We start from the raw sequence: 19,594 nt of genomic DNA, 5'->3' as shown, positions 1-19,594 counted from the left end.
GTAGGATATTTTTTTCCTTTAAAATTGTTCGGTCAGTTATTTCTTTTTTTTTCTTTGGAGGACATTTATGTGTTATTTGTATTTTCTTTTCTTGTATGTTAGATATCCTTCTTCTTAATGAAGCTCGGGTTCGTGCACTTGAAGATCTTGAAAAGATTCTCACTGAGAAGGAGGCATTACAAGGAGAAATTAACATCTTGGAGATGAGATTGGTAGAAACTGATGCCCGGATCAAAGTTGCTGCCCAGGAAAAGATACATGTGGAACTCCTAGAAGACCAATTGGAGAAGCTGCATAATGAAGTGACTAACAGGGGCGGCACTGATGGCAGTGAGCTTGACATGTATGGGAAGGAGAATATAATTTTGAATGAGGAGGTGGTATCTCAAGATAGTAGAGTTCATTCTCTTAGCAAGGAGCTTAGTTTCTTAAGGACTGAAAATATGTCCCTAAAGGATGCCATACAAGAACTTAAGTTCGAGATTAGTAATGTCAAGAGAACTGATGAACGTATGGTGAAGCTGGAAAAAGAACGTTCACTCTTGGAGTCAACTCTGAAAGAATTGGAATCTAAACTTTCTGCATCTCAAGACGATGTTTCAAAACTTTCGACACTTAAATTTGAATACAAGAATCTGTGGGAGAAAGTAGAAAATCTGCAAGCACTGCTAGACAAGGCAACCAAACAGGCTGATCAAGCCATTTCAGTGTTGCAGCAAAACCAGGAGCTTCGAAAGAAGGTTGACAGGCTGGAAGAGTCTTTTGAAGAGGCTAATGTCTACAAGCTGTCATCAGAAAAAATGCAACAATACAATGAACTAATGCACCAGAAGTTAAAACTATTGGAGGAGCGTCTTGAAAGATCTGATGAAGAGACACAATCGTGTGTTCATTTATATCAAGAATCTGTGAAGGAATTTCAAGTTACCCTTGATAGTTTGAAAAAAGAAAGCAAGAGGAGGGCACTGTATGAGCCTGTCGATGATATGCCTTGGGAATTTTGGAGCCGTTTATTGCTTATGATTGATGGTTGGTTGGTTGAGAAGAAAATATCAGCCAGTGATGCAAAGCAGCTGAGAGAAATGGTGTGGAAGCGAGAGGGGCGTATTCGTGATGCATGCATAGCATGCAAGGAAAAGAATGAGCATGAAGCTATTGTTACATTTCTCAGGCTGACATCATCATCAATGCGGTAGTAATATTTAACTTGTTAATAGCAGTGAAATTAAATTCCACTTTTTAACTGGTGGTCTTTGTTGATCTTTAGTGCAGGATTGCATGTCATTCATATTGCTGCAGAGATGGCACCGGTTGCTAAGGTGAACTTCTATTTGTCTGATTCTTTAATGTTTTTCATTGCTCTGAATGATACTAGGTAGTCAAAATTATTTGAGAAGTTTGGTTGTACTATAAAAAGATGTTTTTTAAGAAAAAAATGCTTTGTATGTAAACTTTATGAGAAAGGTTAGTCAGAGGGCCAAGCTTCAACATCTTTTAGTTGAGGTAGCTGAGGAGTGATACATTTGGTCAAGTCATGGTGGTGGTGATAATAATATATAAGTTAAATTGGGTCAAGATGTTACGTAGTGGTGAATTGTATTAATATGTATTCGTACATGAGGTATACTTTTTATGTTCACATGCAATTTCTTATTCTAGTGCTGTACAATCTAAATGGGATTGGATGATTCAGATTTGGAGGGGTCGTTGAAGAGTCCCATGAAAATAAAAATGAAACTTGAATTATTTGTTCAGTTTAGAACTATTTTGAGTGTTCATGCAATCAAGTTTATCAATAGTCAGTATATTTTTTTATTGTTATTTTTTTAAGGGTTGTAAGATATCAATCTCATTTTATTTGAATGCTTTATTAATAGTCTGAATATTTGTTTGTTTAAAGTTATGGGTTCTATAACTCTTCATTTGGGTTGCAAAATTGTTTAGTTGTGTTATTGGGCCTTATATTTGGCCTGTAGCAGTATCAATTCTAGTTCAAGTAGTAAAGAGTTTCAACGTTAAGGAGTTCCTTTTGGAGTTCATGTTGTACTCAAGTTAGGAGTCTTCATTTGCGATATATCCACCCACTCTTTCCATTAAATGATTAGATAAAGATGAGAATTTTTTTTTTTCGCTGGATAGTGTCATAAGCATGTCCATGAAATAAAATATGGCATGTTGTAAATCGAAAAATAAAAGTAAATGTTAATCAGTTGTTAATAATGCTGAAGGCATTCCAGTTTTAGTCCTGGACTCACTTATAAAAACCTTGTTTATAGTTGATCATCCAGATGCAATGTTTGTGTGGTTCCTTCTTTTTTTTCTTCTCTTGGGATGCTCTTGAATATAAAGTCTCACTTTTGGTGCCTGTAGCTGTATGCATGCAAATTGCTGTATAGGGAAATAATATTTATTGGATGGGTTCATTATGCACATATGCTCATTTCACAATTATGATTTATACAACATCTGTATTTCCGTGGAGATGACATACACTTATGCCGAACATCATTGAGTCCTTGTTAGAGGACTGGCCTTGCATCTATCTAGATTCACCATTTTCTGTATCAGAAATGTAGTGTTCAAACTGATAATGTATATAGTGCACAAACTTATCATGTATTTTTAGTATCTATGAACACTTTTTTTTCTGCCACCAAAAATATCCTTGTTAATCTTTAAATTGACTTGGAGGTATTTATATGTTTGCTGCAAGGTTGGTGGTTTGGGGGATGTAGTGACTGGTCTTAGTAAAGCATTGCAAAAGAAAGGACACCTTGTGGAAATTGTTCTTCCCAAATATGATTGCATGCAATATGATAGCATATGTGACTTGAAGGTACGATAATTGTTCAATGATTTGATCATTGTACTTAAAAGTATCAGTGGTTTGTAGACTTATGCTCATAATCTAATTGTTTGTACAGGCTCTAGACGTGGTGATAGAGTCATATTTTGATGGCCGGATGTTCAAAAATAAAGTTTGGGTTGGCACTGTTGAAGGTAAATGCATTTTCTTTTGCGCTTTCGTAAATATTTCAGTATTTAATTCTGACATAGTTTCAGCCGTGCAGGCCTTCCTGTTTATTTCATTGAGCCTCATCATCCCAATAAGTTCTTCTGGAGGGGACAGTTTTATGGGGAGCATGATGATTTTAAGCGTTTTTCATTTTTTAGCCGTGCAGCGCTTGAGTTGCTTCTTCAAGCTGGCAAGAAACCTGACATAATTCATTGCCATGATTGGCAGACAGCTTTTGTTGTAGGGGCAAATCTTCATTTTTGACTTGTGCTCACTCTTTGGCTTCTGAAATAAACTGTTACCATTTCAATTAATAATCTATTTAAATGGCTTTAGGCACCTCTTTATTGGGATCTATATGCACCGAAAGGATTGAACTCGGCTAGATTATGTTTCACATGCCACAATTTTGAGTACCAAGGGACTGCTCCTGCTCCTGAATTGGCATCCTGTGGTCTTGATGTCCCCCAGTTAAACAGACCAGATAGGATGCAGGACAACTTGGCATATGGCAGGGTCAATTCTCTTAAGGTAGGAATTGTAATCTCATCATAACCAGCATTAGCAGAGGAAATTTTATTTATCTATTTGTTGTGCACAATCTAATTTTACAGGGTGGAATTGTGTTCTCAAACATTGTGACAACAGTATCACCCACTTATTCACAGGAGGTGCGGACTGCTGAGGTATGAATTTTTCCTTGTGGTTGAACTTTTTAATGATTTTTATGTCTGTTTGATAATGCTTTACAGTTCCTTGTCTTTTCATTTGCAAAGTTACAATAATGAGTTGTCATAGAAGATAATCTAAAAATGGCTCTTAAAATCATGCTTTGGCTAATGAAAATTTGAAATTTGTTCGATGTTAGGAAGTAATTGATGATTTGTATCTTCTGGTTTTGTAGCTATTGATTTTCATTTTATTTATAAATAGCTTGGCTGTTTGTCATGGGCTGAATATTTCACACCTGAAGGGTCGTGCGGTACTAGCTAAAGCACTTTTTCTTAACTAGTCAGCCAAAGATTATTGCAGTTTACAAACAGAACACATTCATGTCAACAGAATGTGAAGTAAGCGGAAGTAGTAAGTAATTCATGAAAGCAAATGGCAAGCAAGTGGTAAACATTAAAGAAACACAGTTCATTAAAAAACACCTCCATAAGAAACAGGTGTTTAGTGAGGGAGGCAACTAGGCCAAACACATTTAACAATGCTAGTGAGATTTACAAGACTCATGAACACTTACCCTCCCTTAAAGAGCTTTATATGCTATTTTAGCTCTAGCACTATGAGACATCAAATTGTCCAAGGAGTCATACTCCCCTTTTACACTCTTACACCTTCTCAAAGCATAAAACCTATACTAGTTTTTACATAATGGTAACCCAATTTATGTACACAAGACAGATGGTCACAAGCAAGCATAATGCCCTAAGCAAGCTTTGCTCATGACATTCTCCCCCACTTATGTAGTTAACATCCTCGTAGACTTTGACACTAGGTGCACTCCAACTTCATCCACAAACGGTTGCATATCCTCCACTAAAATTAGCTAATTTCTTCGTCACCAAGGCCTTCCACTTCACTAAGGAATCGTGTCGCTTCTTCCTTGATGATATGAGTTCTCTATTTGTGAGGATTACTTCAACTTATTTTCTTTAGGTTGTGTTGTGTTGATTCACTTCTAGTTGGATCTTTAGTGTCTGGGTGAATGGATTGAGGTAGCTGATATGAAACACAAGATGCACTTTCATCCAAGCCGGAGGATCAACCTTGTTGGAGGCCTTCTTGACTTTAGTTAAGATGGGGATTAATCCTTCATATTTGCAAAGTAGTCTCCTACCTTGACCTCGTAGTGAATTGATCTCTTCAAGATGGAGCTTAACAAGTACAAGTCACCTACATTGAAGTGGATTGGTCTTCTTCCCTAATCTGCCTACTTCTTCATTTTCTTGGAAGCTTTCTCCAAGTAGGTTTGGGCAATTTCTGCATTTTGTCTCCATTCTTTGGTGAAAATGTATGCCCTCATACTCTTTCCTTTGTACGACTTATCCACTATGTGAGGTAACAACAATTGTTGGCTTGTAACAAGTTCGAAAGGACTCTTGTTGGTTGTTGAGCTCTTTTGAGCATTGAAATAGAACTTAGCCACATCAAGTAGTTGTACCCAATTCTTTTGATTGGCAGTGATGAATGGCGCAAGTATTCTTCTAGTAGCCCATTGAATCTCTTTGTTTGCCTATTTGTCTGTGGGCGGTAACTCAAAGAGATGTCAATATATGAATCGAGGATTTTGAAAAGTTCTATTTAGAAGTTGTTAGTGAATCTTGAGTCTCGATGATTCATTATGTCTTGGGGAACACCCCAATATTTCACAGTGTGTTTGAAAAACAATTTTCTTGACTCCTTTGCTGAACAGTACTTTGGTGCGGGTATGAAGGTACTATACTTTGAAAACGTGTCTATGACCACAAATATGGTTCCTACGTCTCCCACCCTTGGAAGGTTGGTGATGAGGTCAAGTGAGACACTCTAACATGGTTTTGTTGGTACTTGAAGGGGCTTTAGTAGCCCTGTAGTCTTTTTTTGCTCCACTTTGTTTTATTGGCAGGTGAGACAAGTTCGGGTGTACTCGACCACATCATCACACATCTATGGCCAGTAGTACCTTTGCTTCAGTAATGCCAAAGTGCGATGCTATCTTGGATGACCCTGTCCATATGATGCCATGACACTCTCATCAGTGTCTTCCTCAGATCTTTAGCTCGATTACAAAGAGCCAGTTACCATGTGTCATTAGCAATTTGTTTTCTAACCAGAACTAGCGCACTTTGCCCTCTTCCATTAGCCTTATGAGGTTTTGGGCAATTGGATCTTTGGTGGATGTGCTCCTACATTGTTATGGAAACCTTACTATCAAGTGAGTTACCATCTATAAGGTTGCAAGCTCGACCTTCTTGCTTAGTGCATTTGAGACTTGGTTCATCCGACTCACCTTGTGCTTAAATAGGAAATCAAACTCTACTAGGATTTCTTGCCAACAGGGCACTTGGACGATAGCTTTGGCTGTGTAAAGAAGTGACTAACAACTGAGTTATCTGTTTTCACCACAAACTTTGACCCAAGTAGGTAATGCCGCCGCATGCGACGACAATGTATCGTTGCTAGCGTCTCTCTCTTGAGCTGTGTACATGGTCTTAAATTTCCACGAAATTGTCAAAATTTCTGTTGAAATTTTTGATTTTCGTCACCCTTGAAATCAAAATGGCAGTCTATTTCCGGCTTGCATTATTTCTGTCAAAAGCTTAACAAATCATCCAAAATTTATCAAAATCTCGAAATTTTAGCCAAACTTGTCAACATTTTAACTATACGATGAAATTTTGTCATAATTCAAATGAGAAATTTAGGAGTGAAGTGAAATTTCTGTCCTAATTTATTTTATCGAAACGAAAGATTATTACAAGTGCTTTTGAAATTATATGAAAAAATAAACTTACAGTGCATTTTATGTAACCATTCATGTCTAAATTATCATTATTTGTACAATAAATAATATTTAAATGATTATGAATTTCATTTGTATTAACTGAATATATTTAGTGTACATTATCTTACAAATATGTTTGATACACATACTATTTTACAACTTTTCCACCTTATACAAAACATAGATGTATTTAATTTGTAATATATTAGTCCTAAAATTTATATTATTCTGTTTGTTAACCATTTCTAAAGTTTTACAAAGAATTTCATGCTTTATTACAAATTTTCGTTATTTTTTCAAATTGAAATTGAAATTGAAATCAGCATTGAAATCGAAATTTTCGTCAAAATTTCCGTACTTTTGGAGCTTCAAAATTTGAGTTAAAATCAAAATTTAAGACCTTAGCTGTGTACTTTCTTTCAGCTTCATGAAGCTTATGGTTGTCGTATGCAATAGGATGTTCCTCTTGTGACAAGACTCCCCCAAAGGCATAGTTTGATGCATATGTTGTACTTCAAAGGGTTTCATGATGTTTGGAAGAGCAAGTATCGGATTTCGCATGACATCCTTAAAGTTATCAAAGGCTCCCTGACACATCTCTGTCCAGTTCCACCCATGACTCTTTTTTAGCAGTTCGTTTAAAGGAGCAGTTCTCCTCGAATATCCTTCCACAAACCTTTTGTAATAGTTGGTAAGTCCAAGAAAGGAATGCAACTCCTTCATTGTCGTTGGGATCTTCTAGTCTGGATTAGTTCTTACCTTCTCCATATCCATTCGGATATGACCTTACTTAATCACATGACCAAGGAATTTGATGCTCCGCTAAGTGAAAGTGCACTTTTTTATTTTGAAATACAAACTATTGTCCTTCATCATATCGAACAACTTGCATAAATGCTCTTTATGTTCCTCCAGAGTGGAATTGTAGACAACAATGTCATCTATGTATACCATAACAAACTTGTCAAGGTACTCATAAAATACCTGGTTTATCAAGGTGCAAAATGTTGTTGGTGTCAATCCGAATGACATCACCAAGAACTCATATGCCCCATACTATGTCATATAGGTCATCTTCGGTATATTGCCATCTTTCATCCTCACTTGATAGTAGCTTGACCTCAAGTCAAGTTTGGTGAAGTACTTTGCATGGCTTAGCTGATTAAACTAATCATCAATCAAAGGAATAGGGTACTGCATATAGTCACCTTGTTGAGTGTGCAATAGTCCACACACATCCGCATGCTCCCATCATCTTTCCTTTGAAATAATACCGGTGTTCTAAATATTGCTTTGGAAGGGCGCATATAGCTTGCTTTCAATACCTCATCAACTTGTTTCCTTAATTCTGCTTACTTTGGAGGCACCATCCAATATAACCCTTTAGCAGGCGGCTTCAATCCTATTAACAACTCGATCTTATGCCCCAAACTTTGCTGTGGAGGGAAGTTGTCAAGTAACTTGTCTGGCATCACAACGTTGTGCTCGTGCAACACAACTTGGATGGTAGTAGGTACCTGTTCTTGGCCTACTTCTTGATTGACCCATTGTGCTTGGGGTCTCTTAGTTTATGCCAAGCATTGTACTCAACATTCTTAGGAAGATTTGAGCCTTGAGCCCTCTCTTCAAATCTGCCCAACAATCAATTGCACAACATCCTCCGAATATCATCGTACTTGGTACACCACCACAGCTTTGCGTCACCAACCAAGTACATTGTTGTAGTGGTTACATTCACCTATTCTAAGTCCGTTCTTATTGTGTGAAAGTACTGCTCCATATCAAATTGGGTCAATATTGAACTCTTGGGATTAAGCCAACTTAACGAGCTTGTTAACGAGCTCATTATTGAGCTCCTTAATAAGTCTAATAAATGAGCCCATTCGAGTTAGTTATTGAGCTGCTCACAAGCCAAAACGAGCTGAGTTGGGCTGTGCTCACACTCAGCTTGTTTACAAATTGAGCCTAAAAATTGTGCTTGGGACTTGTTCATTTAGATAAACAAGCCCAAATGAGCTCTTATCGAGTCGAGCTTCTAAGCTGCTCATGAGCGGTTTGGTTCGTTTACAACCTTATTAACACATTACTATAATGAAGGCGATTGAATTCACATAGCAAGTAGCCAAGCTTTGATACCAACTTTCACGGGCCAAATATTTCACACCTTGTGAAGGGCTGTGTGGCATTACCTAAAGCACTCTTGCTTAACTAGTTAGCCAAAGATTACCGCTGTTTACCAACAAAACACATTCACAGTAGTAGAATGTAAGTAAGCGGAAGCTGTAAGCAATTCATAAAAGCAAATGGCGAGCAAGAAGTAAACATTGAAGCAACATAATTCATGAACAAGCACCTTCGTATGAGTGTTTAGCAAGGGAGGCAAGTAGGCTAAATACGTTTAACAATGCTAGTGAGCTTTATAAGACTGATGAACACTCCCTCCTTTAAAGAATTTTATATGCTATTTTAGCTTTGATACTAGGAAACATCAAATTGTTCGTGGAGTCGTACTCTCCTTTTACACTAAGTCTTACACCTACTCAAAGCATAAAACTTATACTAGTATTTACATGATGGTAACCCATCCCACAAACACAAGATGAGTAGTCACAGGCAAGTATAATGCCCTAACAAGCTTGGCTAATGACACTGGCATGTTCTAATTTTTTTCACAGGGGAATCCGCATGGCAAGGTGTCTTTATCATTGATTATTTGATGAAAATGGGAATAGCATGGTTAATCGATGTTTTCTATTTAAGAGTCAAGGGAAGCCGGTTAACCATTTATTATTGTAACACTTCGGTTTTTGGTCAATGCAACACTTGGGATTTATTGGCTCATTTTGGACAAGATGGGGAAGGAGCTTTGGGCATGGAGGGCTTCTTATTTGAGAGCTGAAAATTTGTGCGATGCTGTTCCACAACCCTCTCTGATTTTTCCATTTTAATTAATTCCGAAATTAGCACTGGCCTCAAAAGCCTAAGCTTGTGGGTAGTGGGTAATTTTATTCATTGAATCAATTCACTAACATTCCCCATCATGTGTGGGCCCAATCTCCCCCTTAACAAATGGAGGATCAGCATATGGGATTTTTGAAAATTTTTAAAAATAAATTTTAGTAATTGGGAGGTGAGGTTTGAATTCAGGAACTTACACTTTGATACCATTTATAGCCAACCAATAATCCCAAAAGCCTAACCGTAGATTGTGAGTAATTTAAGTCATTTGATTGATTCTATAGAAGTTTTATACATAATCTGATTAATCTCTAAAATATTATTATTCAAATTTAGGATTTACAATTATCACTAGGTAGACCCACCCCCGAAAAAAAAAAACTGGCCCTTTAAGGGGTGTTCTGTTTATTGATTTCAGATCAAATACTTTAATATGCCCGTGGATCAATTTTTCGGGACAAGTATCTTGCGAAAAGGATATGAATTATATGCTTGTATCCTCGAAAGTAGGTGATATGTTGTCTTGGAAGCTATGTCCATTCAATTCATGATCTTTGGTGGATTCTTCATGAGAGACTCATGAATTAATTTTGTTACATTTTACAGGGAGGGCGCGGTCTCCATATAACACTTAACACTCACTCTAAGAAGTTCATCGGAATTCTGAATGGAATTGATACTGATGCATGGAACCCTGCAACTGATCCTTTCCTCGAAGTCCAGTATACTGCTAATGACCTCCGAGGGAAAGAAGAGAATAAAGAAGCCATAAGAAAAAAATTGGGGCTTTCTTCTGAAGATGTCAAACGGCCATTGGTAACCACTTTCTGAAGTATCTAATGATGTAATGTTGCTGTGCAGGATGTGATGGTCCTATTCCCTCAGCCAATGTGGGACTGAGAATTACATACTGATGTCATCACAATCTCTTCTGCTCAAATATGTGATGTCCTTGTTGAGTCACAGGTCTTGTTTCACCTGAGTGGAACATTGATCTGCTCGACTCCACAATGAACTCCTTATTGTGTTACATAATTGCGTGTCATATGTTTTGCTTCAACATGTAACGAGTGGGATGCCACCCAGTTGCTCTAATACCATTAGTAACATCTTTTGACCAACCCACCAATCAAAGAACTTTAGGTTGATCAGCTAGCACAAAATGCTTTAGCCAAGTTGCGTAATAGGTTTGCCAAGCGTCCAAGGCACAAATCTTTCCTTTTTGCTGGTTCAATCTAATAATAACTCTTCATGGTTCATTAGCTTAATACAGATAATGTGTTCATTGTCCACTGACAATGAGATTTAACAGGAACTGCATATGATTTATTGCCAAGATTTTTGCTTAAGTGTTTTTGAGGTGTTGTCTTCAAGTTGGAGAATAAATTATGATCTAAAATTGTTAGGGTGTTGTATATAATGCACCCCCCCCCCCCTCTTTCTCAAAAAAAAAAAAAAAACCGCACCCACGCATACATGCACACACGCACACAATAGAATGTTGGGAGCCACTGATTGTTCTTTCATTGTTAAAATAGTTGGGATGTGACATGCTATGCTTGTGGAACAATCCCTTCTATTTATCTTTAAACTGAATTTTTTTTGTTTGTAGCGCATGTATGAAATGTCTGAAAACGATGTATGCTGTTCTTATGATTGTGTTTTTTTAAACTTACACAGTAGTTTAAATAAAAAGGAAAATATACATATTAATTAAAAATCCCTAAATCTAAAGAAGTTATTGAATCTGATATCTAACATGGCCTATTGCAAGTTTTGCAGTCTCATGTGTATTCCTTATCATGCAGCATTTTTGGATTTGGTAATTGCAACATGTTGTGCAAATTTTTAATGTTGCGTCATTACTTATGCATGTTTACAGAGCAGCACATCGAACTTGTTTTCCCTGGAAAAATATAGAGCCTATTTCCTTGTGGAAAAATAGTTTTTATTTTTCATTTTGATTTTTGAAAAATTTAAAAACAAATTAGCTTATTTTTCAGTTTTTCAAAATTTATGCAAAAAAATTGGAGCACAATAAAAAGTTTTGGCACTATTAACTTGTGAAAATAGTTTTATTTTTCATTTTTAATTTCAAATAATTACTAAAAAATGCCACCTTATTTTCTAATTTCTGAATTTGTATAGGAAAGTTGGAGAACATCTTTTCTGGTTTTCAATATTTCTAATTTCTTAAATAATTTTTGGAAAACTAAAAAACAAGGTGATATTTTTTGTAATTATTTGGGAATGTAGAGATGGAAGATGGAAATTGTTTTCCACAATTAAACAAACCCTTTATTTTGTACATTTCAGTACAAAGCTTGAAAAGATGAAATATAAGCTCGAATTTCTATAATTATTTGGAAAACTGAAATGAAAAATAAAAACTGTTTTTTGCAACTAAATGTGCCCTTATGGTCTATCCTGCTGCTGCCTTATGTCTTCATTCTGGTTGTGATAATAGAACATGTCAACGACTATCACTAGATGGTACAAGGATGATGTAGTCAAATGTGAGATTTATTATTAGAACTATCATTTATTTTGTGTCCACAGATTCATTTTGGGGTGGTTTGAAAACTTCAAACTCTTTACAGACATGGCATGATGGATATGCACTCTTTCTTAGAAGAAAAAAGAGGGAAAGAGAGAGCTAGGGGCGGTGTTTAAGTGCTACAGAAGCTATACTCTTATTAGACCTGAGATTGTTATGCTATTTTTCTCATTGGTTTAATATAGTACACAAATGGCTATCAAGATTTTGACATGCATAAAGATTTGTACTTGATGATGCAAATATGAATCAATTATCCCATAAAGAAATAATTTGAAAAGTGAATTGCAAAGCGAAGATGTTGAATAAACATTCAACTTTGGGAAGAGATGTAAATGATTTGTGAGGATGCCAAATATTTAATAGTAATTTGAATAAAGAAAATGAATCAAAGTGATCTTCATGCATAAAAGTGCTCTCATTGGCATTGATCTGATGACTGCTGTCATAAGCATTTATCATATGAACTGATAATTGCAAACATATGCTATTTCTTTACTTCAATCTGATTGGTGATTGCAGTCACATGAACATCATTTTTCTTAAACCTGAAATACATGAATATATTGTTGATTAGGTCGGTTGTATAACTAGACTGGTGCCGCAAAAGGGAGTGCATCTTATTAGACATGCAATATATCGGACATTGGAGTTGGGAGGACAATTTGTACTACTTGGTTCAAGTCCAGTGCCCCATATTCTGGTATGTTCTACTGCTGTTTCTATTGTCAAGATTTAGGTAGTATTCTTTGTATTGGAAGAATGTGGAGTATGAGAAATTAATTAGTAATCTTACTTTGAAGACAGGAATGTGTTGTTTTAGATGTGGGATTCTAACCCTAGTAAATTGTAAGTTTGTTCTTGCTTGCTTGAGTTTTATGTCTGACAATCTAGTCCTCAAGAATGGTGAATTCGAGCCTATCTTTCTCTTGGAACAATTGGAATTCTTTTTATTCCATTGCTATGGATATGAATTTCTATTACTCCACTTTACATTTAATAATTTAATAATAAAATTCTTCTAGCTGTTCGGGTTCTTTAAGCAGCAAGATCCACCATATTTCATTTATCTTCAAGAATATTCTTCTTTGAGCAAGTTTGGAGCAAGTAGATTCTTTAGAATATACTCAAAGATCTCTTTCAACAATGTTGGGGATGTTATTTCTATAACAAGGGCCAATCTTTATTAAATCCAAATTCTATTTTTTTTTCCCACACATTAATATCCCAACCTTTTTGTGTTTTCTTTGTTCAAATCCAAATTTCATTTCTTGGAGTATCTGAATTAATATCAAACTTATTGGAAAGTTTTTGTAGTTTTGTTTCAGACTTTCAGTCACTTCTGATATTCAAATAAACATCAAAGGAAAAGGCTGGAGTTGATTCTTAGGAAAATAATCTAACTTAAATCAAATAAGCTAGGTATACTATTTTTGGAGATTTTTCTTGACTTGACTCAATTATCTGTGGGTCAACTTGTGTCTTCTTTCTTTAAGCAATCTAATTCTTGTGTCATCTTTAGCAACACTGGGTCTGATAAGAAGTAAATATGCACTGGGTATTTGTTTTCAAAGAAGAACAATTGTATTGCAGCACACCAAAAACTATATAGTTGCGTGTAGAATATATACAGGATTTACAAGCACTAGTTCTACGAGTAAATGCTAAAAATAAGGCTAAGAATCCGATCAGTTACAACTTTTAAAAATAGAATCAAAATTCAAAATTCAATCTTTGATTTGCTTGCTGTTAGTCTCGTGATTGTTGCTTGATTTGCTGCTTGTTTGATCTTCACCGGGATTTGATGAATCTTCCTTTATAGGGTCGACCTTCATTCATTTTGAATGGACCAAAAAGTCTAAAATATGAAGAGTGATTCAACATTAAACTCATTTGAATTGACTCAAACTCTCTCTTTTCAATTTCAGTTCATTTGTGTTGGCCTTTAGAGCCATTTAGGTTGATTCATTTCAAGGATGGATTTGAATTTAATTCCTACACACTTAATAGACATGTTAGGTTACCAATATAAGTTTTATGCATGGGTTCAAAAGAGTTGTATTCACCTTGGCCCTTGTTTGATCCTCATACTTAGGATGGATTTACGTATATTCAACATCTATAGACATGCCCAAAAGTAAAATATACCTTTTGAATTTGAGGAAACCTATTGACTTGGACATTTCTTGGCAGACTCTCGATGCAACACGTATCCATGGGAGACTATAATTATATACTAGAAGAAACACAGTAGTGGTTATCTAGGACTGGGAACAGCCATAGCTATTTTTCCTATAAAGGAAGAGACATCGCTAGCTTGTTTGGAATGTGGGAAATATTAGGGAAAGGAAAATATGGAAGAATCCCTTTTTTTGATTTTTTTTTTTGGTTTTGTTTTGGTTATCAATAAAAGAAAGAAAGCGAGAAGATAAAATATATAAAAAATCAGTGAAGAAAAAAATTAATTTTATACATCATTAATACTTGATATTTCCCATTTTTTTTTTTTTTATAATCATATGATTGATATTATCATGAAAATTTGAGGGCGGACCTTGAATCAATGGTAAGGTTGCTCTTTTGTGACCGGTTGGTCATGTGTTTGAGACCAAGGAAACAGCCTCTCTGCATAAATGTATGGGTAAGGCTGCATACATTGTGACGACCCTCCCCCTACCCTCGCAAAGCGAGGAGCCTTGTGGCGCAGGGACGCCTTTATTTTTTTAAATGTTTTTGATATAGAGAGAAAAAACAATAGAAAATAAATCTCCTTATTTTCCTTCCCTTTCCTTCGCTAAAACAAATCCTTGATCCAAACAGAACTTGATTATTTCCATTGAAGGAAGATGGAAAATCATATTCATTTTTTATTGAATCTTTTGGATATGTATGATGTAGTATATTTTCATTGATAACATACTGAAGTATGCAAAATATTTCGTGGTTTATTTGTCTTATATTAGTGTCCATGTCATCTTGCACATGCATTGTGCCTTGTTTCCATACTCTTGCTTTATAGATTTTTTGTTGCTTAGTTGGGAGCAAAAAGTCATAAATGATTTTATTGGACAATTTTTATAGTACTTCAGAGTTTTTTAATTGCAATTCTGCATTTGGGATACCAAATGTTTATTGACAAAAGAAATTTACTAGTGCTATGCAAAGTTTGAATTAGTTCATTTCTCCGGCTTAATAGTTAACTTATACTTAATCTAATGATATTGGCATTTAATAGTTGCTTGTGCTTTATAGAAGATATTGAGATTTGGTTTTGGATGCATAAGATATTGAAATAATTTTTTTAGAGATTTTAAATTTTCATTCAAAATATTTTTGACAGTTCTCCTACATAATAGTTATACTTAGTCTGATGATTTTTCCATTTAATAGTTTCTTGTGCTTTGTAGAAGAAATTTCTCTGTTCCTTAGGGTTCAAATGAACCTATTATATATGTTAAACTTTATTCAATGCTCTTGCCAAGTTGGCAGTTGCTGCTAGTATTTCGTTTGTTGTCTGTAGTGGTTTCATTAATTAACCATGTTTAGGCCTATGGATTTGGAGCCATTAATTTGAACAAATTTTAATATAAAATTTTATGAGTTTTATCCAATAAAAGCTCAAGCTGACTTCTGCTCTTTGATTTGCTATTAAAATTTCTTTTAGCTGACAAGAGTGATTCCTTTTGCAGAAAGAATTCGAGGGTATAGCAAGCCATTTTCAGGGTCATGATCACATCAGGTTGATATTGAAATATGACGAGTCTCTTTCCCATTCTATTTATGCAGCATCTGACATGTTCATCATCCCATCTATCTTTGAACCTTGTGGCCTTACACAGGTAGAGTAAAATATTCTTTCAGTGAAAATTTTCTTGGACAAACTATTATTGTGTGTGTGATTGCTGATGTATAATGGAAATTGTTGTTGGAGAGGTTACAAAACCTTTAGATTTCCTGGCAAGACTGTTACTTTGAGAGTAATAGATTATTTTAAGAGTGATTTTGGTCTTAGCCTGCGTAAATGATGTTCCTTGAGAATTGATATGCCCTTTTCTCAATCCCCTTTAGTGGGTTGGACATATGCAAACTTATTTACTGTTTGAGCACTGCATATCCTTCTGCAGATGATAGCAATGAGATATGGTTCTATACCTATTGCAAGAAAAACTGGTGGTCTGAATGACAGGCAAGTTGGTCATCGGCTGACTTATACAAAATGTCCCCACTTTGTTTTGAGGTTATCTTGCTTGAAAGATTCATTTTTTAAGTTTTAAAATTTGAATTTTCCTCTGTAGTGTTTTTGATGTTGATGACGAGACAATACCTCCCCAGTTTCGGAACGGGTTTATATTTCTTACTCCTGATGAACAGGTAAATTAATTGAGTGCTCGACATGTAGATAAATAGTATATATATATTAATTATTTTGTTTCTCTGTTATCCATGTTTATCAGAAAGCATGCTTGCATCAGTCTGATGATGACTTGGGTCTGGACCAAACCAGCCAAGGACATCTGTCCTCAGTTGCCTGGAATTTTATTTGATTATGTATATAAAATTTGGGAAATTTACAGTTACTACTGTGCTTACTCTTCTGCCTACGACTTGAAATGTTACATCAGAAAACTGCTGCTTTCCTGGTGACATGTTAAAAGCATACTGGTATAAAGAATAAATGAATACAATGACTGAATTGCCCTCCTTTTAAGTCTACCCCCTGCCTTGCACTCCAAGGAAACTGATGATGAATTGGGGACATTAACTATTTGAGGGAAAAGCATGTAATTTAATTAATCTTTTCTTACCCCCATAAAGGGGAAAAATAAGAGGATGATAAATCTTCTCATTGCCAAAATTGTCTTACACATTTTGCTTCCTTTCTCTGAAAAATTTGTAAAAAGATGTTCTTTGACAATAAATTTTCTCATTGCCAAAATAGTCCTATACCGTTTTGCTCCTTTTTTCTTAAACATTCATAAAGGGTGTTGCTTAAACAAATTCAAGGATTTCTAAAGAAGTGTTAAAAATTTCAAAGATTTCTTATGAGTTGTTTGCTGTCACAAAAAATAAAAAAATAAAATAATGGAAACTATTAAAGCATGATATGCATTGTTGGCCTACAACGTAACGGCTTAAGCTCTAGGTGAATATCTAACATGGTATTTGAGCTATGGTTGTCAGGAGGTCCTTGGTTCCAGTCTTGTTGCCTGTGTTTAATTTGTGTTGGTTAATTATTATCATACTCACTGTAATGAGTGTTATTTATTGTTTTTGTTTGTGCGCAATTGGCTGCATATGCAGGGGATTGTTAAAGCGTGATATACATTGTTGCCCCACAACCTTAAATCTTAAGTTTTTAGGTAAAGTGGTGATCTAACAGAAACAAAAATCAGAATCAAAAGATAAAAACCAGAAATAAAAACCAGAAACTGAAAAATAGCTACCTGTTTGGTTAATATTTACAAAAGTAAAATAAATTTTTAAAAAGCCTAATTGAATGCACATTCATTTGTGTCTTTGAATGAGATAAGATTAAAAAATTATTATTAAAATATTGAAAATGCAAAAGAATAGAATTAGAAAATGTTATAGTGAGGAATAGAAATTAAAGAACATAATTATTTTACTTTATTTCTTTTGGAAGAAGGTAATAAGAATATATTAGCTCAAAGGGGAACAATATGAGGAAAACCAGCTTCTATTAAGCTTGTACAAACGAGACAAACAAAACCAGAGAAGAAGCTAGATTCTAATCTTGTTTAAACCATTGCATCTACTTTGATTTCAAACAAGATACAAGAAATGATTGAATAAGCATTGGGAATAATATCTTCGAATATATTGGCATTTTTTACTTTCCAGATATGATAAAATTGAAGCTGCCTAGGACAACTTGTTAATAACTACATAGTGAGAGTTACAAAGAGAAGACAGCCAAGCAAGATCCACATCCCAATCTGAATACGATCTTGAAATTTTAAGAGAGTGGAGGACTTTGTGAAGAGCACTTTTATGAAGTCACCTGCAAAGAACAAATTGAGGACTTTGTGAAGAGCACTTTCGTGAAGTCACAAGAAAAGAACAAATTATCTCTTTCAGTGCAGGATTTGCAGAAAAGCGTGTAGGGACATTGTGCTTGAACCATATTGAGGAATGCCAACTAACTGGATCAACTTTAGCCCTGATTTGATTCCATATTGAAATAAGAATAAAATCTCCAAAAGAAATAGGAGTCCATACTATTGAGTGTTTCATATAATGGGAAGAAACTTAGTTTTATTTATTAATTCAGAAACTCTTAACAGAATGTCTTCTTTAGCCCTGATATGGTTCCATATTGAAATAAGATTAAGATCTCCAAAAGAAGTAGGAGTCCATACTATTGAGTGTTCCACATAATCATTATAATGGGAAGAAACTCAGTTTTATTTATTAATTCAGATACTCTTAACAGAATGTTATCTTGGTCATTTCCACTCTCCTTCTACTATGATCTTTGGGACCTTTGTATTGAGAGGTAGTCCAAGTATTCAGATCCAAATTAGCTACCAAAGGACTCTGTGGGTGCCAATTATTGTGAAAAAGAAAAGTGTTTCTGCCATCCCCAATAAAAAGTTCAATACATCCATAAGCAGCTTCTCTGGCTTTAAAGATTCTCTTACAAGTCCATTAGCAGCTTGGAGGAGGCTTTATAGCCCAAATACATTTGTCCCTCAACTTATAAGAATGGATCCATCTGACCCAGAAAAGAAGGAGCAGCAGATAAAGCCCATAACAGCTTATAAGCAATAGAATTGTTCCAATCAGAGATCAACTTAATTTCAACCCATCCTCTTTTATGGGCTCACAAACTTTAACCAGCCAACCTTGCACCCTTTGGAGTTCCCATTATGGCCTTTCCGTAGAAAATCTTTTAATCTTCTTTCAATTCCATTGATAACATCTTGGGGAGAAACATAGATGAGCCCCAGCAGATTTGAATGTTCAATAGAACAGAATTACGAGCTTCAACCTACCAGCATAATATAAATTCTTACGAGTCCAATTGTATATCTTAAATGTGATTTTCTTAATGAGCAGGTTGCAGTCTGCTTTGTAAGCATTCTCTGGGGTCTCAAAGATCTGAATGATACTAACTTTGTCAGAATCAGAAGTTCCAGAAGTCAGTAGATCTGATTTTGAAGGATTCTGTTGTAATCCTAAGAGCAAATAGAAGAGATTCAAGGCATTTTTTAATGCTTTTTGCTGAATCTGTATCTGCATGAGTGAAGATCAAAATATCATCTGCAAAGCAAAGTGACCTTTTATTCTCAGCCTGCTGCAATTACTATGAAACTTTAAGTCACCACGGCTTGCTGCTTTTTTGAAGATTTCTAGTAAAAACCTCCATGACCATTTAGAAGGACAGATAGTAAATATGCATTCTCTAAGTCAATTAATAAAGTCGTCAGGAATTCCAATCTCTTTTGAAAACTTGCCCACTCAACAGAGTTAAAAGCCTTTGATCAGTCTTTAGAGCCATTCTAGGAGGATCCTTATTTAAATGATAGTTATGGAGAATTTCTTGAGCAAG

The 19,594-nt window shown here is 35.2% G+C and overlaps 1 protein-coding gene across 1 annotated transcript in view; it reads left to right on the top strand.

The window, feature by feature from the left end:
- Positions 1-19,594, top strand: part of LOC131144237 (probable starch synthase 4, chloroplastic/amyloplastic) — a 33,076-nt gene that overhangs the window by 8,441 nt on the left and 5,041 nt on the right. Inside the window, exons 4-15 of the mRNA XM_058092758.1 lie at positions 103-1,192; positions 1,268-1,319; positions 2,714-2,836; positions 2,925-3,000; positions 3,072-3,256; positions 3,353-3,547; positions 3,631-3,702; positions 10,071-10,280; positions 12,599-12,724; positions 15,711-15,860; positions 16,146-16,207; positions 16,317-16,392. Coding sequence (XP_057948741.1) covers positions 103-1,192; positions 1,268-1,319; positions 2,714-2,836; positions 2,925-3,000; positions 3,072-3,256; positions 3,353-3,547; positions 3,631-3,702; positions 10,071-10,280; positions 12,599-12,724; positions 15,711-15,860; positions 16,146-16,207; positions 16,317-16,392 — 2,417 coding nt within the window. The remainder of the gene's footprint in view (positions 1-102; positions 1,193-1,267; positions 1,320-2,713; positions 2,837-2,924; positions 3,001-3,071; positions 3,257-3,352; positions 3,548-3,630; positions 3,703-10,070; positions 10,281-12,598; positions 12,725-15,710; positions 15,861-16,145; positions 16,208-16,316; positions 16,393-19,594) is intronic.

Source organism: Malania oleifera, chromosome 12, assembly GCF_029873635.1.
Source record: "Malania oleifera isolate guangnan ecotype guangnan chromosome 12, ASM2987363v1, whole genome shotgun sequence".
NCBI classification, from domain to species: domain Eukaryota; kingdom Viridiplantae; phylum Streptophyta; class Magnoliopsida; order Santalales; family Ximeniaceae; genus Malania; species Malania oleifera.
This window is presented reverse-complemented; position numbering and strand designations above follow the sequence as displayed.